General features: G+C 37.4%; 1 protein-coding gene and 1 non-coding gene across 13 annotated transcripts in view; one reads left to right on the forward strand and one right to left on the reverse strand.

Annotated features, from left to right (window-relative positions):
* The window catches only part of MTA3 (metastasis associated 1 family member 3), a 156120-nt gene that overhangs the window by 64977 nt on the left and 68898 nt on the right, over positions 1-22245 (reverse strand). For all 12 annotated transcript variants that reach the window (XR_003434068.1, XR_003434067.1, XM_027113269.1 and 9 more), the window contains 2 exons: positions 11377-11479; positions 7170-7269 (listed from right to left, as the gene is read on the reverse strand). Coding sequence is in view for 10 of the 12 variants with exons in the window: in XM_027113269.1 (XP_026969070.1) it covers positions 7170-7269; positions 11377-11479 (203 nt within the window). In the remaining 2 variants the exon portion in view is untranslated. The remainder of the gene's footprint in view (positions 1-7169; positions 7270-11376; positions 11480-22245) is intronic.
* LOC113624215 (U6 spliceosomal RNA) lies at positions 11995-12104 on the forward strand. Its single transcript, XR_003434261.1, has one exon. It is a non-coding gene; the product is annotated as a U6 spliceosomal RNA (small nuclear RNA).

Here is a 22245-nt window from a genome sequence, read left to right on the forward strand (position 1 = left end):
CGGGAAGATCCCACATGCCGCAGAGCAGCTGGACCTGTGAGCTGTGGCTGCTGAGCCTGCGCATCCGGAACCTGTGCTCCGCAATGGGAGAGGCCACAACAGTGAGAGGCCCACGTACCGCAAAAAAAACCCAAACAAACAAAAAAACAAACATAAAAATCTTCCAACAAACAAAAGTCCAGGACCAGATGGCTTCACAGGTGAATTTTATGAAACATTTAGAGAAGAGCTAACACCCATCCTTCTCAAACACTTCCAAAAAATTGCGGAGGAAGGAACACTCCCAAACTCATTCTATGAGGCCACCATCATCCTGATACCAAAACCACACAAAGATACTACAAAAAAAGAAAATTACAGACCAGTATCACTGATGAATATAGATGCAAAAATCCTCAACAAAATATTAGCAAACAGAATCCAACAACACATTAAAAGGATCATACACCATGATCAAGTGGGATTTATCCCAGGGACGCAAGGATTCTTCAATATACACAAATCAATCAATGCGATAAACCATAATAACAAACTGGAGAATAAAAACCATATGATCATCTCAATAGATGCAGAAAAAGCTTATGACAAAATTTAACACCCATTTATGATAAAAACTCTCCAGAAAGTGGGCATAGAGGGAACTCACCTCAACATAATAAAGGCCATATACAACAAACCCACAGCAAGCATCATTCTCAATGGTGAAAAACTGAAACCATTTCCTCTAAGATCAGGAACAAGACAAGGATGTCCACTCTCACCACTATCATTCAACATAGTTTTGGGAGTCCTAGCCACGGCAATCAGAGAAGAAAAAGAAATAAAAGGAATACAAATTGGAAAAGAAGAAGTAAAACTGTCAGTGTTTGCAGATGACATGATATTATACATAGAGAATCCTAAAGATGCCACCAAAAAACTACTAGAGCTAATCAATGAATTTGGTAAAGTAGCAGGATACAAAATTAATGCACAGAAATCTCTTGCATTCCTATACACTAATGATGAAAAATCTGAAAGAGAAATTAAGGAAACACTCCCATTTACCACTGCAACAAAAAAAATAAAATACCTAGGAATAAACCTACCTAGGGAGACAAAAGACCTGTAATGCAGAAAACTATAAGACACTGATGAAAGAAAGTAAAGATGATACCAATAGATGGAGAGATATACCACATTCTTGGATTGGAAGAATCAATATTGTGAAAATGACTATACTACCCAAAGCAATCTACAGGTTCAATGCAATCTCTATCAGATTACCAGTGGCATTTTTTATGGAACTAGAGCAAAAAATCTTAAAATTTGTATGAAGACACAAAAGACCCCAAATAGCCAAAGCAATTTTGAGGGAAAAAAACAGAGCTGGAGGAATCAGACTCCCTGACTTCAGACTATACTACAAAGCTACAGTAATTAAGACAACATGGTAGTGGCACAAAAACAGAAACATAGATCAATGGAACAAGATAGAAAGCCCAGAGATAAACGCACGCACCTATGGTCAACTAATCTATAACAAAGGAGGCAAGGATATACAATGGAGAAAAGACAGTCTCTTCAATAAGTGGTGCATGGAAAACTGGACAGTTACATATAAACGAATGAAATTAGAACACTCCCTAACACCATAAACAAAAATAAACTCTAAATGGATTAGAGACCTAAATGTAAGACCAGACACTATAAAACTCTTAGAGGAAAACATAGGAAAGAACAGTCTTGGACATAGATCACAGCAAGATCTTATTTGATCCACCTCCTAGAGTAATGGAAATAAAAACAAAAATAAACAAATGGGACCTAATGAAACTTCAAAGCTTCTGCACAGCAAAGGAAACCATAAACAAGATGAAAAGACAACCCTCAGAATGGGAGAAAATATTTGCCAACAAATCAACAGAAAAAGGATTAATCTCCAAAATATATATACAGCTAATGTGGCTCAATATTAAAAAAAACAAACAACCCAATCCTAAAATAAGCAGCAGACCTAAATAGACATTTCTCCAAAGAAGACATACAGATGGCCAAGAAGCACATGAAAAGCTGCTCAACATCACTAATTATTAGAGAAATGCAAATCAAAACTACAATGAGGTATCACCTCACACCAGTTAGAATGGGCATCATCAGAAAATCTACAAACAACAAATGCTGGAGAGGGTGTGGAGAAAAGGGAACTCTCTTGCACTATTGGTGGGAATGTAAATTGATACAGCCGCTATGGAGAACAGTATGGAGGTTCCTTCAAAAACTAAAAATAGAATTACCATATGATCCACCAATCCCATTACTGGGCATATACCCAGAGAAAACCATAATTCAAAAAGACACCTGCACCCCAATGTTCATTCCAGCACTATTTAGAATAGCCGGGTCATGGAAGCAACCTAAATGCCCACTGACAGACAAATGGATAAAGAAGTTGTGGTACATATATACAATGGAACATTACTCAGCCATAAAAAGGAACGAAACTGGGTCATTTGTAGAGACGTGGATGGATCTAGAGACTGTCATACAGAGTGAGGTACATCATAAAAAGGAAAACAAATACCGTATATTAACACATATATGTGGAATCTAGAAAAATGATGCAGATGAAGTGGTTTGCCAGGCAGAAATAGAGACACAAATGTAGAGAACAAATGTGTGGACACCAAGGGGGGAAAGTCAAGGGGGGGCTGGGGATGGTGGTGTGATGAATTGGGCGATTGGGATTGACATGTATACACTGATGTGTATAAAATGGATGACTAAAAAGAACCTGCTGTATAAAAAAAAAAATTAAATTAAAAAAAAAAAGAATAAGGGACTTCCCTGGTGGTCTGGTGGGTAAGACTCTGTGCTCCCAATGCAGGGGGACCGGGTTCAATCCCTGGTTGGGGAACTAGATCCCACATGCATGCCGCAACTAAGAGTTCTCATGTGACATGCTGCAACTAAGAAGCCTGCATGCCACAACTAAAGATCCCACATGCCTCAACTAAGACCCAGCACAACCAAAGTAAATAAATAAATAAACAAATAAATAGTTAAAAAACAAAAATAAATTAAAAAAACAAATCTTCAATGCTGCCTGATCCAAGACAGACAACAATGATACTTAAACCCAAGCCATTTTAACAAGAATAAAACAGAAGAGGTAATCTAGTGGAGAAAACTCCTCAGCAGGAGTTAAGATCCAAATCCTATCTCTGAAACCAGGTGTACAAACAAGACAAAACAAAATTTCCTAAACCTGAGTATATTTTGGCTTAAAAAATTTATAATATAGTAAATAATTTAAGATAATGTAATTAAAAAGTGACTCCAAATTGCTAAGTACTAAAGGAACTAAAACAGAAGAGACGGAAACACTGGAGGGTGTGAAAGTACTAGAAGGAGCATAATAGGCAAGTATTACAAACAACACACACAAAATGATATTTAAACCAATTAAGGTATAAAGGTTGTATGCCCTTTAAAATGTTTCTTTCAGGGCTTCCCTGGTGGCGCAGTGGTTGAGAGTCCGCCTGCCAATGCAGGGGACACGGGTTCGTGCCCCAGTCCGGGAAGATCCCACATGCCGCGGAGCGGCTGGGCCCGTGAGTCATGGCCGCTGAGCCTGCGCGTCTGGAGCCTGTGCTCCGCAACGGGAGAGGTCACAACAGTGAGAGACCCTCATACCGGAAAAAAAAAAAAAAAAAGTTTCTTTTATAATGGCCTTCACTAACAAAAACAAACACTTTTCTTTTATAATGGCCTTCACTAACAAAAACAAACACTGCTTCTTGAAGACTCTGCCCTCTTCCAAAAGAAATCCATCCGCCGTCCCAGCAGTCACCAGCAGTGGGAAGCAGAGAGTCGCTGCAGCTGTGAACCAAGAGCAAACACACCTGCTCTTCACCTCTCAGACCCATCTTCAGGCAAATCCCAGCCCCAATTGTCACAAGAGCTCTATCCCATCTCAGGAACAGGCTTTGCACTCTACCTCCTCAGTGTAGAGGGAATTTGCTGGACTACAACAGAGATAGCACCCCCCTTTATAATCTGGGAAGCATTATCTCTTAAGAACAGTGTTAAGTCACAAGACACTGGCTACATAAGTAACAGTATATACAAGGCAAGATCATGCAACATTAGAAAAAAACTTTGCAGATTCTTATATGAAAGAGTGTTTATGTTATACTGTTAGGAAAAACATGGGGTAGAGGGGAGACAAAATATAAAACTCTATTTTAAATAACTTCAACTATATATTAAAAATAAAGTGACGTGGAACTTGTCTTACCAGCTATCGGAATTTATTATACTGTGGTGCTTTCACAGGGACAAACAGATCAATGAAACAGAAGAGAATAGATTAAGAATCCTAAGCATATCTAGGACCATGAAATAAGATAGAAGGGGCATTACAAAATCATGAGGAAACAACAAATTCAATAAAAGGTGCTGGAATAATTAATTTTCCATATGGAGAAAAACAAAATTAGACCCCTACCTCACTCCATTCTTAAAAATAAAGTCCAGATATATTTACAGTCTGAAATATGAATAAAACTTTAAAACTATTAGACAAAAATAGAATAATAATGTAAGTGAAGAATGGACAAAGGATACATGAATCTAAACTACAAAGACGAAAAAATCTGAAGAGCCAATATGAAAATATGCTTAGCCTCATTAAGTAATCAGGGAAATACAAATTAAAATGAGGCAGCATCAGGTTAGTGAAAAATTTTAGTCTGAACATACCAAGTGTCCAAGTGTTGAAGACAATGTAAGAAAATAGATGCAGAAAGAAAAAGTCATTAACTGCTTGTGGGATTATAAATTTCTAGTATGGTATATAACAGAATAATTTGGCAACACGTGGTCAAACTGAAAATGAGCACCACCCTACAAATAATTATTCCAATTCTAGTTACAGCCTAGAAAGCTCGCACACATGATCAGAAAGGACATGTGTTAGAATTTCCACTCCAGCATTATGGGTAATAGCAAAGGAAAATGTTTTTAAAGCACTCCAGATGTTCATTGGTAAGAGAATAATGTGGTGTAGTATTTTGTGAAAGAATACTACAAATACTACCAAGGAGTTAAAAATGAGTGAAAGAGGTACATATTTATTAACATGGCTACATCTCACTAATAAGCAAATAGCAAAATGTTACAAAGTAGATTTAAACACATGTAAAACAATGTTCATGTTGTTTTTGGAAATAACAATACATAGTAAAACTAGAAAAACACAGACTAGATACACAGCAGATTTGATATAGTAGCTGCCTCTTGTCAGGAGACAGGGATGATCAGGGCCAGGGGTACAGATGGAGGATGGGGAATAGGATTAGGGAGAGAATATTAGGGATTTCATCATTAATATAGTGGTTGGGGGCTTCCCTAGTGGCGCAGTGGTTGAGAATCCGCCTGCCGATGCAGGGGACATGGGTTTGTGCCCCGGTCCGGGAAGATCCCACATGCCACGGAGCAGCTGGGCCCGTGAACCATGGCCACTGAGCCTGCGCGTCCGGAGCCTGTGCTGCGCAACAGGAGAGGCCACAACAGTGAGAGGCCCGCGTACCACAAAGAAAAAAAAAAATATATATATATATATATATAGTGGTTGAAAATCTGTTTAATCCAAAGAACTAAAATGTTAACATCTGCTTTAGGTGGCATTGCATACTATTTTATTATATCATCTTCTGTACTATTCTGTAATTTGCTAGTATATTATTTGCAATGCACAAAAAGTGGCTGAAAGGAAACATAAAATGGTAAGAATATTCTACTCTGGGTGATGAGGACAAAACTTTTTTTTTTTGGCTGCTGCTGTACTTTACTTTTTAAATTCTTAGTGTATAAGAATACACTAATTTTAGAATTGGAAAAAAATTTTTTAAACAGGTAGTGATTAGATTCCATGTAGTTCTGGTTCACATAAGTATCTGTTGACAGGATTTAAGGTTGTTACAAAGTGACACGTGTACTCTTGCATCTTCAAAAAAAACACTCTAAAAGTGCTAAACAACCAAAATACAAACCTATTTTGAAATCCCTAAACTTTCATAAAATTTTAATGTACCAACGGAGAGAACAAAACTTGTTTCTATAAACAACATTCTAGTCTTTGAGAAAGGATAGAGAAAAGGGTTCCTTAAAGGCTATAGACTATTAATGCTTTCATCATCATCTATAACTGTACAAAAATACAAGAAAGAATTATAAGAAACAAATTTGTTGTGCATTCTACTACAAGTTTTTACACTGTCATGATAAATATTCTGTGGAAAACATTTCAAATTGGAATATAATGAGAAAGTAATAAAACCTATCATTGTATTCCATTCCATCAGAAAACAAAATGCTAACTTTTATTACGTGTAATGAATATCAAACAACTTAACCTTGCCATACATCAGTTTCCTCATTTGTAAAATGAGCATCCTACCATGCCTATCTCAGAGGGAGTGGCAATCAATACAGTTAAGGAACTTCAACAGGCAAAAACATGCATGTCTGCTTTGCTGGAGGGTGCAGAGAAGGAAGCAAGTGCCAAGCCCGATGCCCAGCCACAGCAGGCATCAGTGGTATAATTAAGCTGAACGTGGGAAGCCTCATTTGATCACCAAGGGAAGAAAGGAAATAGCCTTAAAAGATAGCAACCATAATACAATGAAATAATTTAAGAAAACAGAACCTCTTTCTAATGAACAGACAAAAAAAAAAACTTTAAATATTTAATACTGACTAATGGCATGATAACAGAATAACTATAGCAATGGTTTCAAGAGATGGCTACTTTCACTTAAAAAAACTGTAGAGCACTATGTGTGAGCTACAACTATTTATGTAGTTTGGTGTAGATGGAATATAGCAAAAAAGCACCAAAGTGAAAACAGATGAATCAGAATATTGAATTGTTTTCCCCAAAATATTTTTTTATCATTTTGTACCTACTCTGTGATAGTCATTCTTACTTGTCCCAGCTCACAAACACAAGGGGTGACTTAGGAGTGAGACACTGCAGTTAATCAACCAGACAAGCTGAATCAACCTAACGGTCAGCAGAGCTTAGAGCCAGGAAGTCCTCACGTCTACAACATTGCTATATTGGCTTTTAAATTAAACAAGTAGCAGAAGAAATAATAACCCCCGAATTTCAAAAAGCATCTTACCAAGGTGATGTCTCGAGAAGCTGCAGCTGCACTCATATGCAAACTAGGCTGCCGTACAGAACTGCTGCAATCAAGGGCTCGGGCGAATGTCCCGACGGCACTGGATAAACCACACAAACAAAGAGGAAAGATTAAGGCACTGTTGTTTTTTTATCTTTACAAAAAACACATTTGGGTAGCAAATGAACAGTTGTAAAAGTCAAGCAAGTTCTTTGATGTTTAAGAATCAAATATCAGACAAAAAGTATTTTCTTTACGATTTAAGAATTGACAAGCCAATTCACTACACATATGTGTCATTACAATTAAATTAAGAAAAAGAGGGACTTCCCTGGCAGTCCAGTGGGTAAGACTCCATGCTCCCAATGCAGGGGGCCTGGGTTCGATCCCTGGTCGGGGAACTAAATCCTGCATACATGCCGCAACTAAGAGTTCGCATGCCGCAACTAAGAAGTCCGCATGCCACAACTAACACCACTGCAGCCAAAATAAATAAATAAATATATTTTTTAAAACAATTAAGAAAAAGAGGCTTGTGTGGCATAAAGAAGGGAAAGATCTATAATGAAATGCCATGGAATAAAGAAGCTGGTTTCCAAATGTGCTTAAAAAATGAGAAATAAATTTGATGCAGAATTTCACTATTATTGCAAAGCAAGTTCTGACCACTTTTTTAGCCCAAACGGTGAAATCCCAATAACATTTTTTCCTTGAAATGAGATATCATCAACTGCAGCAACCTCTTCTTTCAAGGACTCAATATATAACAGATTTCCAAAAAAAACCCCAAAAAACAATTACCACAACACTCATTTTCATTTAATGATTTAGAAGGCCTTCCCATACACAGAGAACCCTCACTTCAAGAAATAAAGTGTGGCCTCCGCTGGTGGCACAGTGGTTAAGAATCCACCTGCCAATGCAGGGGACATGGGTTCGAGCCCTGGTCTGGGAAGATCCCACATGCCGTGGAGCAACTAAGTCCATGAGCCACAACTACCAAGGCTGCACTCTAGAGCCCGTGAGCCACAGCTACTGAGCCCACGTGCCACAACTACTGAAGCCCGCGTGCCTAGAGCCTGTGCTCCGCAACAAGAGGAGCCATCGTGATGAGAAGCCCACGCACCGCAACGAACAGTAGCCCCCACTCGCCGCAACTAGAGCAAGTCCGTGTGCAGCAACGAAGACCCAACGCAGCCAAAAATAAAATAAAATAAATTAATTAATTAAAAAGAAATAAAGCGTGAAATGAAGGTAAGGCTTCCCGCTTGTTGTCTGGGTTTTAAACATGTTAGCTGAGGAAGAGATTTTTTTTTAAGGTTTTAATTAAAATATAAAAACACATGCAAAAAGCACACATTGTACAGCTATTCAGTTACCACAAAGTCAATGCATCCATGCCACCAGCATCCAGGTCAAGACACAGATCATGACAGCACCCAGAAGACTCTTCGGGTTCCTTCCCAATCACTACTTCCTAGTGGAAGGGAACCAGCATCCCAGATTCTAACATCAAAGATTAGTTTTGCTCAATTGAAAACTTAAACAGAATCACATGCTATGCACACTTTTCATATCCAGTTTCTTTTATTCAAAACTATGTCTGTGGATTCACCCGTGCTGCCTGCTGTGAATGAGCTGCGTTCGTTCATTTCCTTGCTGTGAGCATTACTTTGCACGATGCCCCACCCCCACCCTATTGTTGATGGACATGTGTTTCCAAGCTGGGGCAACTATGGATAGTGCCATTACTGCCATCTGTATATGTATCTTTTTGGCACACAGGTGTATGCATTTCTGCTGCATATATATTTAGGAGTGAAACTTAAGGGATATGTGTGTTAGATGACAGCAAACAGTTTTCTAAAGCAGCTGTACCAACTTGCACTACAACCAGCAGAATATGAGAGTGCTGGTTGTCCCACATCTTCACCAGTGCTTGGCACTGTCAGCCTTTTAAATTTTTTTTTTAATGTTTTTATTATTTATTTTATTTTTGGCTGCGTTGGGTCTTCGCTGCTGCACGTGGGCTTCTCACCACAGTCGCTTCTTGTTGCAGAGCATGGGATCTAGGCGCATGGGCTTCAGTAGTTGTGGCATGCAGGCTCAGTAGCTGTGGCTCACAGGCTCTAGAGCACAGGCTCAGCAGCTGTGGCACATGGGGCTTAGTTGCTGAGAGGCATGTGGGATCTTCCCGGACCAGGGCTCGAACCTGTGTCCCCTGCACTGGCAGGCGGATTCGTAACCACTGTGCCACCAGGGAAGCCCAGTCTTTTAAATTTTAACCATTCTGGTGGGATGTGCAGTGGTGCTTAACTGGGTTTAATTTGTATTTAGATTTTTTTTAAAAAAACAAAAATTGAAAAAGATACTAGGTGCTTCTCATTGGTGCCTCTCATGCTGGCTTCAAGAAAAAAGAAAACATGGCCCGTCGTAATCAGGAAAAGGAAAAAAACGATGAAAATCAAATCTGAAACTGCAAAATCTACTAAATAATACAAAATCCAGATAACCTGTCTGGAGTCTCTAGGGCAGCAGTTCCACCAGTGATTCATTTCCACTCCCAAATCTTCAGTCTCCTCTATTCCACTGACTGGCTCCTCCCCAACAATGTATATATATATCAAGTCTCTTCATCTAAGCAGTTAGTGGCTAGGCGTGTGGGCTCTGTAGTCTAAATGCCTACCCACCGATACAATGTATGACTTCCATGGTGACTGGCACTATGAACAGTGCTAAGGATGGGCTAAGACCCTTTTGTCCTTTGTATTATAAAAAACATTCGACAAAAAATTAGAGAATATAATGAAGATGCTTGTAATCATGTCCAAATCTACCTCATTCTAATATTTTGCCATGTTTGAAGCAACAAGTATATATTGTACAGCACAGGGCAATATAGCCATTATTTTGTAATAACTTTAAATGGAGTATAATCTATAAAAATACTGAATCACATTTTGCCACATTTGTTTTTTTCTTTTTTTTTTTTGGCTGCATCAGATCTTAGTTGTGGCACAAGGGATCTTTTGTTGCGGCTCACAGGCTATTTGTTGCGGTGCACGGACTTCTCTCTAGCTGTGGCACATGGCTCCAGAGCACACGGGCTCTGTAGTTTGAGGCACGCAGACTCTCTAGTTGAGGTGCATGGGCTCATTAGTTGTGGGGCGTTCGGGCTTAGCTGCCCCGTGGCATGCGGGATCTCAGTTCCCCGAGCAGGATCAAACCCACGTCCCTTGCATGGGAAGGCGCATTCTTTACCACTGGACCCAGGAAGTCTCTTGGTTCATTTTTTTAAGGAAATAAATTTTATCAATACACATTCCCAGAACTCATACATATATGTATAATATGCATATGCATACATATGCCCATTAATGAAATAAGACAATTGTTTGCACATTGTAAAATGTTTTTATCAGTGACCATACTGTATGTATTCTTACTCAACACTGTTTTTGAGGTTTATCTCTTTGCTACATATAGCCCTAATTCATTCATTTTCATTGTAAAGTAATACTCCATTACTAAATATACCTCAATTCATTCATCAACTGCTTGCTGATGTACTTTTAGGTTTTTTCCAATTTTTCTGCTATTACAATGCTATGATAATCTCACTTACTTTGCAGCAATTCCCCCATGAACATGACTTACTTTTATAATTCAAAAAATAAAAATAAACTTCTGTCCACTCATTTTCTCAAGAAAAGGGGTTGGGGGGGGTGAGGCGGTGGGCAAGGCAGCTAGGGAGCCAGGCTTAGAACTCTCAAAGGACAGACTTACACCTAGCCAACAGACATTACTCACACGTGGGTGCAATTAGAGGAGCACAATATTACTGACACTTGAATAATCCCTGACTAGCTTAAAGGAGATCACTGCTTTAATTAAAGATATGGGATTTCGGGTGTTGAGTTTCTACTTTATACTTTTCTGTAGTGCTTACATTTTTTACAAGGAGCATTTATTTTCTTAATCAGTAAAAATTAATAAATCTATTTTCATTTTTAAAACAGAAACTAATGATAATAAACCATATTATTTAGGAAGAGGTGTGATATATATTCGACTTTCTTACACAGTTAGAAAAAGAAAAACACAACCAATGAAAAATAGAACACAAAAAAAGGAAAATTCATAAAATTTCTATAAATTCTTTTATAAAAAGAAAAGACATCTCTTGACTCCACAGTGCCATACTCACCGTGCTACAACTAAAAATTGGTCAATCTGTCGATCTGTAAGTGGGCTATTTGGGTCCCAAACTTTCACTTCCAATTTTGACTGTTCCCTCTCATCTGATTCTCCTGTCCAAGAACAAAGAAAATGGAGTCTTGTTACTCACAAGGCACATACATTGTCACATATGATTGATGACTGAGGTCACCAAAGCATTAAAAGTATAAGGTAAATGTACATGGTTTGCATACATTCTATCAGACAGCAGATGTAGAACACTCTGTAAAGTGAACGCTGATGATAACACAGCCAAACCGACCATATGATGTCTTCACTTAGTCATTAACATGTCTTTCCTGTGTATTTGTATGCGTGAGGCCCCAAGCCTCACTAAGGGATACAGAGACAGAAAAGAAAGATGCTCAAGTTATGATAAAACTTACTCATAAATAACTATGATACACATGAAAAGAAACAGATGTCACAGAGACGTATAGATATGACCATAAGATCCTGAAGATTAGAGAAATCATTTCAGGCTAGTTAGGGAAGGATGTCATGCACGAGGTGGCATTCCTGCTAAGAACTGAAGGGTATGAATGCACTGGCAGGGGGAGAGAACTTAAAGTAAGAAATGAGAATGGTGCTCACTTTGGCAGCACATACACTAAAGTTGGAACGATACAGAGAAGATTAGCATGGCCCCTGCGCAAGGATGACAACACGCAAATTCGTGAAGCGTTCCATATTTTTTTGTGACCACCTAGAGGGGTGGGATAAGGAGGGTGGGAGGGAGGGAGACGCAAGAGGGAAGAGATATGGGGACATATGTATATGTATAACTGATTCACTTTGTTATAAAGCAGAAACTAACACACCATCATAAAGCAATTATACTGCAATAAAGATGTTAAAAAAAAGAATATATCAGAACAAATTTGGCAGAAATTATCAAAAGACTGTTGTAAATAATAAAAGAATTGATTAAAATTTTAAAAAAAAGAAATGAGAATGTGAACAAAGTCATGGGGCTTTAAGATGTGGTAGAAAAGTAGCTAATTTTGTCAGGAGTACGTCAAGGGGAATGAGAATAGATAGCTAAAAGAAGTGGGTTATGAAAATATTACTGAAGATTCTGCACAGATTTTCTGAATAGATTTTTATTTGGAGGTAATAAGCCCTTGCCTTTTTAGCAGTAGAGTGACAAAACCAGAAACAAATTTCACATCCAACACTTAGCAATGGAATAATTTTCTCTACAGAGATACATGATACAGACAGGGAGACATGGTATTGACAGTGACAATAAAGAGCTAAGAGAGAATATTTAGAAATGACAGAGACAGACTGGTATAATGGGTAGGTTTCCAGTCTTGAGAACTACATAGATAGTGTTGGCATTAACAGAAAGAAGGAAACAATCGAGAGGTTGAGGAAAAGACTGAGGATAATACAGGATGCTTTGTTTTAGGAACGTCTCAAGAGGAGATATAACCATCAGGCAAGACTCAATGTTAGGATAAAAGATGGTAATGGAAAACAGACTTGGGAGTTGATTGGATTCCAATTTACAGCTATGAATTTCCTATCAGGCTAGGAATTGGTTTGGGCTATGTTTTGGTTTTGATCACTGCATCTACAATATCAGGCAGAGATTCTTGCACTGACTGACATACTAGGAGGCTGAACATCCCTTGGTGACTGATGAATCCAGGCTATAGGCTTATTAATGTGTTCCCTCCTAGAATGGGAGCAAGCAGGTACTGAGGCTCAAAAGGAGAAAGCGGGAGGGCAGAACCGGCCAGCCCAACTGCAGTCTCCTAAGTCAGCCACTGCCGTCAGGTAGGGGGCCTGCCCATCCTGCTCCTTGTTCAAAGACAGGTAGGTAACGAAAAAGTCAACTGCCACCCCCAACATAAAGAAGCACAAGCAGCCCAGAGTGAGTACTAGTCCAAAGACATATCAAGTGTTTAAAAGGATTTCGTTTTCCATTGTTCTTGCTTACAATGCATGTGACCACCTAGAGGGGTGGGATAGGGAGGATGGGAGGGAGACGCAAGAGGGAGGAGATATGGGGATATATGTATATGTATAGCTGATTCACTTTGTTATACAGCAGAAACTAACACACCATTGTAAAGCAATTATACTCCAATAAAGATGTTAAAAAAAAGATTCAATTGGTTCATTTTTAAAAACCATTTACAAACCCAAACGTTTGTAAACTGCAAACTGAAACTTTTGAAAGGAAAATGACACAATTATACTCCCCAGTATCTCCAAGAAATACATGTTAAGTAGGATAAATAGTAAAATAGAAAAGAAATATAATAATAATTATCTGCATTTTTAAATAATACAAGATGAAATGATGATGCTATTCAGTATTAAGCCCCTTCTATTATATATTCTAGAATGTAAGGGTAAAACTGATATTTACTTTTCAAATTTAAGTCAGTTAAATTGATAAACTTCAATCCTATCCATACATTCTGCAGCATACAGAGGAAAGATAATTCAGTATAAGAATGCTAAATAAATTTGCTATAAACAATAAAACACTCCTGAATGCATTTCTACTAACAACTAAAACATACAATATCATGGGATGAGAACAAAAATAACAAGAACATAAAAAGAATACAGAATGTTCTATTCAAACAGTCACTCTAGGGAATTCCCCATTTTGGATTCATCATATCATATAATTACATTTATATCAATTTAATCACTTTTTCACAAGGGAAAAACTTTTAAGAAGCTCTGGAATCTGTATAATGAAAGCCTCAACTAAGCTGTCAGCACTCTGTAGAATGGTCTTGGGAAATGTATGAGCCAAAGACTGAACCAAGAAGAATTCTAGGCTCTGGTCATGTTCATTCCAGTCACTGCAATAATCTCACTTTCCTCCTCCATTTATGATAATCTGGGCAATTACAATCTGCTCTAGTCCCACACCAGCCCATGAAGCTCTCTCTCTCTGTGAATTCCTACCAAATGTATTTACCAACTACTTACACGATTATATATAGCATCCAATTTTTTGCTTCATACGTTCCTCTTCATCATTTTGAAGAAATGTAGATTCAACAATGATTTTATATGTGTTAGCCCTAATCCTTCAGCTATACTTTAAGATTTCTAGAAAATAATGGCAAAGTACTTCTTCAGTATACCCTCAAAGAGCACAGACCATTGTTCAAAGACTGAAGAACTAGGGCTGGATGGATCTGTCATCCTATAGACCCTTTGCTGGACAACTAGAAATATTCTTTGTTCTAAATATAATTCATTTTCTCTGTAACAACCATCAGAGTATATTATATTTAATTCAGAAACACAGAAGGCTGCCATTTATCACCATTTTTATTAATGTTCTGAAAGTTCTGGGCAATGTTTTAAGTGATGCATCAAAGGATAATAGGTTACTAGAAACAAATACTGTATGATATCACTTTATGTGGAATCTTAAAAAGCCAAACTCATTAAAACAGAGCAGAATGGTGGTTACCAGGGGCTGGAAAGGGGGTGGGGTGGAGGGGGATGGGGAGAGGTTGTTTAAGGGTTGCTCCAACTGCTAGGTAAGTAAGTTCTGGAGATCTAATGCACAGCACAGTGATTACAGACAATACTGTTATTATAAACTTCAAAGTTGATAAGAGACTAGATCTTTGTTCCCACCACAATAAAGAAGTGATAATTATGACACAATAGATAGCTAATGCTATGGTGGTAACCAACCTGCAATACCTAAATGTAATCAAATCAACAAATTAAACATACCCAGTGTTATATGGCAATTATATCTCAATAAAAATAGATTTTAAAAATAAATTACAAGAAAGGCACAATAAAAAATGAATATATAAAACCCAATGGCATTCCAAAGAGAATGAAAACAAAAATGTAAAAAAAAAAAAATCACATATATTATGGCAACAAAAATATAAAATACTAAGAAACAAAATTGGAAGTATGTTTATATAAAGAAATTACAAAACTTTCAGAGAACATAACATGACTTAAATAAAGAAGATTTTAAAATCTTAAGGCTGTCATTTTTGTACAAGTACTTGAGGTTAAATTTAACAAAATTTAGTTCTGAAAGCCCACAAAATAATTCAAATATTAATCTCTACAAATCAAAGAATATTACCATTATTAAAAGAGTAATATAAGAGGATCCTCCAAACTGGGTGGGATTATAATATATAGCAACAGTAATCAAACAATGTGGTACTGGCACAAAAATAAACAGAATCAAAACCACAGAAATAGACCAGGTAATATAATTCATATTTGAAAATTTAAATATTACTATAACTATGTAAATATTAACTAACATTTATTTAGTGCTTACTATGTCCCCAAAACCCTTTACAGTAGGGTTCCTCTGTACACAGTGTGCACTGTTGACACTTTGGGCCAACAACTCCTTGTCATGGGGGCTGTCCTGTGCATTGTACTATGCTCAGCAGCAGTCCTGATCTCCACCCACTAGAAGCCAGTAGCATCTCCCGCTCCACCCAGGTGTGGCAACCAAAAATGTCTACAGACATTGTCTAATGTCCCACGGAAGACAAAACTGCCCTGGGTTATGAACTACTGCGCTCACATGGTTGCAGCCGATATCTGCTTACACTTACTTGTTATGGTCTGGTGTTTTTAAGTTAATTAACATCTACCACATTGCGGAAAACACATTCTGCAAAATTACACACTTGAAAATAATAGTGTCTACGGAAAAACAGGACAAAAATTTTTAAAACCTAAGAACCAGAGCACTTAAAAAAAAAAAAAAGTAACAATCATAACAAAAATACCAACACAGTTAAATCTCCACTGACATTTGCACCAAGCACAAAGGTCAGTCAATCCTTTATCTTCTAAAACCCTGGACTTATGCTTCCTCCACCGAGATGTAGGTCATTGTGTAGTTTCAACAAAATAAAAAATAAAATCTAGGGTATAGGCTTTTATAAACACTGGGGAAGATATTTTTCATTCCTTTATCTGTAACTCTAAGATGTGCCATATACTGTTTTTTTTCTCTTAAACGCTCTTCATCTGTGAGAATAACTGCTTAGAAAAGCCTCAGATGAACTGACAATTTCCACACTATACTGACATTTTTCTATTGACTGTATATGAGCTAATTCAAGTTTAAAAGGCATGTATTTTAGCATAAGAGACTATTCTAATTTAATTCTTTAACTTTCAAAGAGAGACACACCCTAAATTCCCAAATACAGACAGGAGTTACTTAATTAGGAGCAGTAGACAGTTGGTGGCCCGGGAGAAGCAACTGTAATAGCGAACACTGAGCAGCAGGTGCTGTGCTAAATGCTTTACAAGGGCTTCCCTGGTGGCACAGTGGTTAAGAATCCCCCTACCAATGCAGGGGACACAGGTTTGATCCCTGGTCTGGGAAGATCCCACATGGCACGAAGCAACTAAGCCCGTGCGCCACAACTACTGAGCCTCCACTATAGAGCCCGCGAGCCACAACTACTGAGCCTGCGTGCCATAACTACTGAAGCCTGCCGCGTGCCTAGAGCCTGTGCTCCACAACAAGAGAAGCTACCGCAATGAGAAGCATGTGCACTGCAATGAAGAGTAGGCCCCGCTCGCCACAACTAGAGACAGCCCGCGTGTAGCAACGAAGACCCAACATAGGCAAAAATAAATAAATAAAAATAAAATAAATTTTAAAAAATAAAAAATGCTTTACAAGAATTACTTCATTTGATCATCACAACACTATGATGTATGCACATACATTATTACTCACTTTTTAAAGAGGAAGAAATGGGAACTTGGAGAGGTTAAATAATTTTCCCAAGGTAACTGAGCTAAAACATAGTACAGCCAGATTTTACCCAAAACTGTGAATCCAAAGTCATTTTTGTTTAATAATTTTTTTTTTTTTTTTTTTTTTTTTTTTGCGGTACGCGGGCCTCTCACTGCTGTGGCCTCTCCCGTTGTGGAGCACAGGCTCCAGACGCGCAGGCCCAGCGGCCATGGCTCACGGGCCCAGCCGCTCCATGGCACGTGGGATCCTCCAGGACCGGGGCACGAACCCGTTTCCCCTGCATCAGCAGGCGGACTCTCAACCACTGCGCCACCAGGGAAGCCCCCTTGTTTAATAATTTAATGTTATAATACTTTTAACAGTTACAAAGTTTAATATGTAAATAATTTCTTAAAATTCCAATTTTACAATACAGCTAAATAATAATTCAAAACTTACTACATATGACACCTTTTTTCTATGGAAAATTCTCTAGGTAGTTATTCAAACTCAAAAAAGATTTAAAATCTAAAAAACAAACCTTCACCTTCGCTTGCAAGCTACATACTGATCTTTCCAGATCTCAAGAGTTTGCTAGATGGTGGGTAGCCATAAATGAATTTTAAAATTCTAAAGCCACAAAAAAGAAATATTCACCAGCAAGACAAATGCCACAACAATGTCTTAAATTCATCAGGACACATTCACAAAGAAAGCAAGACTGTAATATATTCTGGCATGGAGCTGATGCTTCCACCTACTCAGGATATTAATTCAAGTTCTACATCCCATGCCAATGCAAATTGGAGTGGGGACTGGTCTAAACGTACCCACTCAAGAGTATCAAAAGGGTTAGTAAGCACAGACTGCATCAAGTCCTAAATATCTGTTCTTGAATATGATGTTTTCTATGATTTAATTCCCCTGCAAACAGGTACTGGCTGTGTATGAAAGTTTCTATGATGGCAGTGTCTGTGTTTTTCAAGTGTGGTTTAACTGCTGGAGTACCTATCTGCCACCCTACTCCTTCTTCCCAGAAAATATACTAATTAGAAGAAGGGGTTCTTTAAATCTTGCATCTAGTTGGTTTCTTGATTACAAGTGAAAAAAACATTTTGGATACGCTAAATGCTTTAAGTTGAAATAAGAGCCCAAAGTGACTTTCATTTATGTTGAAAAACACAATGTTTTTCATTGCTAAAGATGAACACGTATAAATAAAGCTAACAAGTTATAAACTTGGGATTTCCCTGGTGGTGCAGTGGTTAAGAATCCGCCCGCCAGTGCAGGGGACACGGGTACGATCCTGGGAGGATCCCATATGCCGCGGAGCAACTAAGCCCATGTAGCACAACTACTGAGCCTGCGTTCTAGAGCCCGCGTGCCACAACTACTGAGCCCACGTGCTGCAACTACTGAAGCCCGTGCACCTAGAGCCTGTGCTCTGCAACGAGAAGCCACCACAATGAGAAGCCCACGCACAACAAAGAGTAGTCCTTGCTGGTCGCAACTAAAGAAAGCCTGCACACAGCAACTAAGACCCAAAGCAGCCAGAAAAAAAATAATTAAATAAAATAAACTTAACAAGAAATATATAAAATCTGTATTAAAACAAAACAAACAAACAAAAAACTTCCACAAGACCCAAAAGTAGCCTTGAACAAAGAGAAAGAATCCCTTGTGTCTGGATAGGATGTTTCAAAATCATCAATATGTCTGTCTAACTTAAAAATTAACTGCATCCCCAATAAAAACAGGAAGGAAGATTTTTTTTTTCTGGTGTTAGTCAAGCTTGGAAAAATAAGAGGGGAACTAGCCTCACCAGATATTAACACATACTACAAAGCCTCTATAATTAAAACATGGGTTACTAGAGCATGAACAGACAGACAGACCAGGGGAATAGAACAGAAACCTCAGAAGCAGACCCAATATTATAAAATAATCAATCACCTCCCAAAGTAATCTTAATATTAATACAATTTCAATCAGAATCCTAATGAAATCTGGAAAGGAAGACATTGACAAATTGATGATAAACTTTGACAGTAAGAAAAAAAAATCTCATCGACATGAGAACCCTGCCACAACCAAGAAATTTTAAAGAACAACTGAGGGGAAACTTACCCGACCATTAAACACATAAATAGATAAAATAAACGTGGATCTATCACACAATGGAATACTACAGAACATAATTTCGTGGATCTCTATACATATTTATATAACAAACAGTCTGGGAGAACATGTTAAATTAATAACAGTGGTTAATAGTGGGTTCGAAGGGATGATCTGAGGGACTACTACTTTTTGTTTCCAATATAATTACATTTTCTATCACAATTCATACTGTTTGCAATAAAATAAATTTTAAGATTTAAAAAATGGGAAAAGGCAAAGGGAAAACAGTAGAGCCCCTTCGTTATACTATGTTACAAAGGGACTTCATCATAAGCGCTTCTAACTGCAAGGACTGGGGGTTTTGACTGTGCAATGAAGAGACAGGATTCTAATCGGCACAGTGGCCTTCAAGTTGATTCTCTGAATCCTAAGGTTCAGTAAGGTACCTCAAGAGACTCAACAGGGCCTTCTCTTCCACTTCACCCACAACAACCTGACTTTCTTATTTAAGGTCATACTGCGTAAAAAGAAAGGGTTCTACTGCCTAAATAAAGTTTGTAAACCACCCACCCGGAAGACTACTAAGAGAAACGCAATGTTAAAGGCAATTAATACTTGTTAATGAATTATAAGATCTATTATATTAATGAATATTTAGTCACAACTGGTGTAACTGCCCAAATGCCACAAGCTGTTAAGAATCTTTCCTTTTACCTGGAAGAAGAACCTCAAGGTTCTTACCCTCAAGAATTCAAATCCTTATTGAGAAGTACTGTAGAATAAATTATTGCATTTTATATATGATTTCGTTTCCTAAAATAATTTTGTAAATTCTAAGCTAGGTAGATATGCTTTCCAAATTACTAACTCTAACCAGCTTTATGCTTTTCAGGGGCAATATCATACGTAAAAGTTTTGCAGATAAGTGGGAACTCATGAGATTCCATGATCTGATTTTTATGCGCCCCCATTACTTGAAATATCCCAACTTTATTACTTGGTTCAGCATTTATCTTTACATGAGCAATACACAAAATTTTCTAGGCTTTCTATACACCTAGGCTTATGTCAGTGCTCAAGAAAGAACCAAACATAAAAAAAATAAATTAGGGAGTTCCCCGGTGGTCTAGTGGTTAGGACTTGGAGCTTTCACTGCCATGGCCCAGGTTCAATCCCTGGTCAGGGAACTGAGATCGTGCAAGCCACAGCGCACCCAAAATAAAAATAAATAAATTAAAATTAAAAAATAAATTAAAATACTTCAATAAAATATATATATAAATTTAAAAATCAAAAAAATTAAAAAGCACAACATTGTAAATCAACTATACTTCAATAAAATATATTTATATATATATATAAATTTTTTTCTTATGAAAAAGAGAGAGAGGACCACACAATCAACAGCTCAGGCAGTCCAAAATTTTAAAAGTCAAATAATAAAAATAGCACACAAGATTACATGAACGACACAGTCTGCAGAGTTTGACAAGGGGAGAGATCAAAGTTCAGGGAGGAGTTAACAAAGGGCTGCTTAGGGGATGTAGAACTTGGGTCAGGCGACAAGCACACATGAGCACCAGGGTCACTCCTGGCTTTTGACCTGTGCATAGATGGACTTGCTGAACTATCTCACTAAGAGTGTATACATCTGCCCCAAACTCAAAGAACTGTCACAAAAGAGGGTGAAATGTACTACATATAAATTATACCTTAATTAAAACAAGGAAAAAAGACACCTGTAAATAATTACTTGGAAGACAATTACCATTTTGTATAAAATTTCAGAAACACATGCCTTATGACTTAGTAATTTCATTTCTGGGAACATATTTTCCAGTTATATCCAGAGTACAAAATTATGCATTATATAAAGGATACAATGCAGCACTATTTGTAAAACTTAAAAATCAAGTGTTTTTAAAAATAAAACAATAAATATTTAGTGAACACTTACATGTAGTGATAAAAGTCTAAGATCAAACATTACGGACTATAAAACATCCAAAATTATTTCTGGAAGAAAAGATGGTTTGTACAGAACAGAATGCTAATAAACGCAATCTCTCAGCCTATAATAAACCGAGTCACTACTTACAATTTCTTCAAAAAAAACTTCTAAACACAGATGAGTGCAGACGTGGCATTCTGTTCTCAAAGCTTAGTCGTTACTGACTGACCTTTCCTTGTAATGAATTCATGAAAATGCAGAAGTCTGCAACCTGTTATTATTCACAGCCACCTCACCTACCCACCACTGACACTGACAACACAACTCTATCCTGAGTTGATTTAACTTTTCTGCATATACTTCCTATAGGTAAGGCAAGGTAAAGAATGCTAATTATATAAACCTTAAGGGATAAATTCTAAACTTCTGTATGACAAAAATTCTCAATTTCTGTATAACAAAAATAAATAAAACAAATTTAAAATCATTAACATTTTTTAAGTGAGGAGGCAGACAAAGGGCAAATACTTTTATATTTGTTTACCTTTAATATGCAAAATACTCTTGCCAATACATATAAATAACCAAATAGAAAATACACAAGAAATTTACAGAAGAGCAGTAACGGAACTTTTAAAAATTAAAGAAAAAGAAAAAAAAACAACAAAAAAAATGAAAGCCAAGACAACAGTATCACAAAATGGGCAAGGGGGGTTCTTTAATAATCTAGTGGTGGAAGCATTTGGTTCACTCCTATGAAAATTAACAGCCTTTTTGAAGGGCAAAGAAGCATTTTCAATATCTTCCAGGGAGCTATGCTTGAAAAATATTTACACAGCGTAAGTATATGTAAAGCTTTTCTAGAAGCATCATTTGTAATATCAAAAAATGTAAACACCTGAAAGTCTGTCAATAGGGTACTGGTAAAGGAAATAAATTGTGGCACATCCATGCAGACTTAAGAACTCTACAGTCACTGAAAAGAATAAAGCCACTCTGCTCATCAGGAAAGATGCTAAAGATACACTATT

This window comes from Aethalodelphis obliquidens, unplaced genomic scaffold (genome assembly GCF_003676395.1).
Source record: "Aethalodelphis obliquidens isolate GAN/ISIS:26980383/991018 unplaced genomic scaffold, ASM367639v1 scaffold12, whole genome shotgun sequence".
NCBI classification, from domain to species: domain Eukaryota; kingdom Metazoa; phylum Chordata; class Mammalia; order Artiodactyla; family Delphinidae; genus Aethalodelphis; species Aethalodelphis obliquidens.